Below are 4944 nucleotides of genomic sequence, written 5' to 3' on the forward strand. Positions count from 1 at the left end.
GGCCCCATCCTCCCAGGCGGACGCACCTCCGGCCCATGCTCAGGCAGAAATCGTTGAACCAGTACAAAAACCAGTAGCAGAGGCTCCCAAACCCCCCAAAATAGAAGAGATTCCTCAGCGGATCACCAGGAACCGGGCTCAGATGCTCGCCAACCAAAACAAGCAGAATGCTGCCGCGGCCGAGAAGGAATTTGCTCCCGTCTCCGCGCCCGCCACGCGTGCCAAAGGACGCATCACGGAGGAGGACGATTCCCAGGCTCAGCACCCGCGGAAGCGCCGCTTCCAGCGCTCCAACCAGCAGCTGCAGCAGCAGATCAACACGTCCACCCAGCAGACGAGGGAGATGATCCAGCAAACACTGGCAGCTATCGTTGATGCGATAAAACTGGATGACATCGAACCTTACCACAGTGACAGGTCCAACCCCTACTTTGAGTACCTCCAGATCAGGAAAAAGATCGAGGAGAAGCGGAAAATCCTCTGCTATATTACTCCCCAAGCCCCGCAGTGCTATGCGGAGTATGTCACCTATACAGGCTCCTACCTGTTGGATGGCAAACCTCTAAGCAAGCTCCATATTCCAGTGGTGAGTCACTTTCTCTCTTGAGCATTAGGGACTGTCCCCTCCCTCACTGCTGCAAACACAGCCGCTTGTCCCCTGTGTCCCGTGGGTGTCCTTGCCATGCTGACATGCCCCAGCCATGGCTTCAACCTGAGCCTGGATCAGTGTGTGCATTTCCCATGCAGCTTCTGAGATGCTGTATTTTGACAGAGAAGACCTTGGGCTGTGCTGAGGGACCTGAGATTTGGTCAGACTTTAGAGCCAAGTTTGTATGAATCCACTGGATTTGAGGCTGGAAGGTAAAACTGCTTTTACAGCAGTGTAAGAATGGGATAATGAACCTGGAGCAGAAGAAAAAGATGGCTCTTAACTCCTGCCTTTGTTTTCCTGAGCTCTGACACTTGACTTGGCAGTGGGATCAGCATTTTACTGCTGTGCTGCATGAATAGCCTTGCTAATACAAGTGAACCAATAAACTCAGTGCTGCAGGCAGTAAATCCAGGATCCAGCCTGGAGGAGCAGGGTGGATGTGCCTGGCCAGGCCAGGCTCTGTGCCTTGCTGAGAGCAGGGAGAAGTACTGAGGGCTGAGGGTGTTCCTGTTGCAGTGTAGTCTCTGTGTGAGAAGTTGCAGGGTGGTGTCAGTCCCAGCACTGCAGCGGTTGTAGTCTGTGCTCACATCTTACTCCTTTCTAGACTAACTTGATTCTCTGTCTGCAGCTCAGGTTGTGTTGGAGGAGCACCTTACTTCCCAGGAAGGTTCAGGGTAGATCAGGCTACTCCTGGCAGTGTCTCTCTGACAGTCAGACATGCTCAGGCCCCTTCACAACCTGCCCTCCAGCACATGGAGGGGTTCAGGCTCTGGTTCTGCATGCCAAACTCTTCTCCTAGCACTTGGCACTTTTTGCCGTGTTTTTTCACCCTCACTGAAGTCTGAGCACTGGCAGGACCTTGTCCTTGCAGACCTTCTCCTCTGCAATCTGCATACAGCATAGGGTATCACAGAGTGGGTCAGGTTGGAAGGGACCACAGTGGGTCATCTAGTCCCACCTCCCTGCTCAAGCAAGGCCATCCCAGAGCTCAGAATTGTGTCCAGATGGTTCTGGGGTATCTACAGTGAGGGAGAATCCATGATCTCTCTGGACAATCTGTTCAGTGCTCAGTGATTGCACAGGAAAGAAATTCTTCATCGTGTTCAGGTGAAACTTCCTGGGCAACAGTTTCTGTCTGTTGCCTCTCGTTTTATTGGTTTGCACCACTGAGCAGAGCCTGATCCATCCTCTTGGCACTGTCCCTTCAGACACTTACATACATTAATGAGGTCCCTCTCAGTCATCTCTTTTCGAGGCTGAACAGCCCCAACTCCCTGAGCCTTTCTTAATAATTGAGGTGCTCCAGTCCCTGCCTGAGCCCATGGCCAGTGTGTGTTTGGGCTGTGTGGGGGTTCAGGCAGCCCCAGGCTGTGCACCCAGCAGTGTCCCTGGCCTAACCTCACTGCCCTGTGCCCACAGATCGCACCGCCGCCGTCGCTCGCTGAGCCACTCAAGGAGCTCTTCAAGCAGCAGGAAGCAGTGCGGGGGAAGCTGCGGCTCCAGCACAGCATAGAGCGGGTAAGGTGGAACTCCAGCTGGGAAACAGGTCCCAGATTTCCTCTGTTGGGGAGATGGAGGTGTCACACACTGCTCTGCTATTCCTCAGGAGAAGCTCATTGTGTCCTGTGAGCAGGAGATCCTGAGGGTGCACTGCCGGGCAGCGAGGACCATTGCCAACCAGGCCGTGCCCTTCAGTGCCTGCACCATGCTGCTGGACTCCGAGGTGTACAACATGCCTCTAGAAAATCAGGTCAGTGTGCCTGTCTCTGTGATGAGAACTGTCTCAGGGGCTGGGCAGGACCCTGAGGGAGATGAGCTTTGAGGGAGGGATGGATGGAGGGAGGCAGGAGTTCCTCATGCTCTCCCTGCTCAGGTCACCCCCTGTGGCACACTGATGCAGGACATCATGGCTTCCCACTGCCAGAGGGCAGGGTTAGATGGGGTGTTGGGAAGGAATTTTTCCCTGTGAGGGTGAAGAGAAGTTGCCCAGTGAAGCTGTGGCTGTCCCATCCCTGGAAGTGTTCCAGGCCAGGTTGGATGGGGCTTGGAGCAACCTGGGCTAGTGGAAGGTGTCCCTGCCCATGGCAGGAGGTGGAACAAGATGAACTTTAAGGTCCTTTCCCACCCAAACCATTCCATGATTCCATGGTGTGCTGCAGGAGCCCTCCCCAGCACAAGCCCAGGCTGCCTAATGTGACTCAGTTCCCACCTGTGTGCTGGGGAAAGAAATAGATCCAGGAATGAGGGGGTACAGGCAGCATCTTGTCTGTTGGAAGCAGAGATGACTCATGTGTATCCGTCTTGGTACCTTCTTGATCAGAATCATCTCACACAAGGGAAAGGTTTCCTTTCCCACACTCTGGAATGTCTTTTCCTCTGGAAAGAAGGGAGAAGGAGCATTGCACTGCTGCATTGCAGGAGGAATCTTGGGCAGGGACAGGATCCTGGGATTTATTCATGACCTGCGTATCGATCCAGGAACTTCAGTTTATCCCTTGGCATTTCCCAGCCAAGTGTCTGTGTTTCCACAGCAGAGATGTTACGATCCTGGCATGAGTTGAAGGAGACAGAGAGGTGCAGGTGCTGTGATGGGTTGACATGGATAGATTCCCTGCAAAGCAAGATAAAACAGGGAGTGTGTGCACACGGGCATGGGTGCATTCCCATCCCTGGCAAAGGGCACAGTAGCAGCTGGAAGCAGCGTGCTCCATCCTCCCTCCCTGCAGGCACCTTGTTTCTGAAGAGCCTGTGCCCCAGGAGGGGTTCGAATGTGGCCTGTGAGAGCTGTAACTGCTTCAAGTGCAAACATAATCCCCCATGTAATTCCCTTTTGCTGTCCTTCCCTCAGGGAGATGAAAACAAATCGGTCAGAGACCGTTTCAACGCGCGGCAGTTCATTTCCTGGCTACAGGACGTGGATGACAAGTACGACCGGATGAAGGTGAGAGCTGTGGGAGCCCTCCAGGAGGGTCCTGGCTGTGTCTGGAGCCTGGAAGCTGCCTTAGTGGTTCCCAGCACAGAGTGGGTGTCCCAAGGTGATCTGGGCAGTGTTGCACAGTTAGGGACACTCCCATGCATGGCACATTGGAGCAGTGGGAGCCTCTGCAGAGATTTGGGGACTGTTGTTGCTTTTGCTGATTCCAGAAAGGGGGAAGGGACACAGGTTCAGCTCAGAGTTGTCTGCCTGGCTGGGATTCCTCCTCATGCCATCTGGTTGGAGCTTTCCTGGTCAGTCGAAGCCTCAGGGGCTGCTCTTCACCAGCAGCTCACACTGCAGTGAGTGCAAAGCTTCAGAGTGGCAGAGCCCAGGCAGTGATTCCAGAATGCTCCGAGAGCCAAACTGGCACAGGAGGGAGTGGGGATGGTTGTGCTTCAGCTGCTGACATGGAGGGGATTGGCAGCTCCCATGAAGAGAGCAGGTCCCTGTTGGGGCTGATGGGGACTGTGCTGGTGGGGTCAATGCTCTGGAGTACTTAAAAGTCTTTTAAACCCAAAACTCTTGGGTTTGCCCTAGCTCCTGCTGGAGCTGGGCTCAGCACACATCCCAAATCCAGAAGTCCCATGTGTGGCATCCCTTGCTGTGTTTAATACTATGCCCACTGTGATGGCTTCATGTCCCCTGCCTTTGCTGGGTGGGACAGGCAGCAGGACTCTCTCCTGCCCTCTCCCACTCACAGCAGGACTCTCTCCCACTCACAGTAGGACTCTCCCACTCACAGCAGGACTCTCCCACTCACAGCAGGACTCTCCTTCCTTCTGCCACTCACAGCAGGACCCTCTCCTTCCCTCTCCCACTCACAGCAGGTCTCTCTCCCACTCACAGCAGGACCCTCTCCCACTCACCCCTCATCTCCTTTTGTTCTTTCCCCACTCCAGACATGCCTGCTTATGCGACAGCAACACGAAGCAGCTGCCCTGAACGCGGTGCAGAGGATGGAGTGGCAGCTGAAGGTGCAGGAGCTGGACCCCGCGGGGCACAAATCGCTGTGCGTGAACGAGGTGCCCTCGTTCTATGTGCCAATGGTGGACGTGAACGATGACTTTGTGCTCTTGCCGGCATGACAGTTCCCAACCAGGAGGCATCACTGAACACTGGCAAGGACGGGAGCGCTCCGAGGTCGGGTGGTCGAGCTCACATTCACCCTTACCGCTTGCTGATGAATCCCTGGTCAGAGGAGGAGGAAGCAGCTATCGGCAGAAAACAAAACAATAAGGAAAATAATTGCACTTTCTTCACGACGTGTCCCTCGCTTCCGGACTGAGGCAGCTCCACGGGCAGCGTGCCAGGACAC

At 54.8% G+C, this 4944-nt stretch overlaps 1 protein-coding gene across 1 annotated transcript in view; it reads left to right on the top strand.

The window, feature by feature from the left end:
* Nucleotides 1–4854, top strand: part of ANKRD11 (ankyrin repeat domain 11) — a 33376-nt gene extending 28522 nt beyond the window's left edge. The window contains 5 exon segments of the mRNA XM_009077379.1: nt 1–586; nt 2072–2170; nt 2259–2402; nt 3501–3593; nt 4529–4854. The exon segment at nt 1–586 is cut by the window's left edge and continues 29 nt beyond it. Coding sequence (XP_009075627.1) covers nt 1–586; nt 2072–2170; nt 2259–2402; nt 3501–3593; nt 4529–4714 — 1108 coding nt within the window. The 3' untranslated portion in view covers nt 4715–4854.
* Nucleotides 4855–4944: the final 90 nt, after the last annotated feature.

This window comes from Acanthisitta chloris, unplaced genomic scaffold (assembly GCF_000695815.1).
Source record: "Acanthisitta chloris isolate BGI_N310 unplaced genomic scaffold, ASM69581v1 scaffold4826, whole genome shotgun sequence".
Lineage (NCBI taxonomy): Eukaryota > Metazoa > Chordata > Aves > Passeriformes > Acanthisittidae > Acanthisitta > Acanthisitta chloris.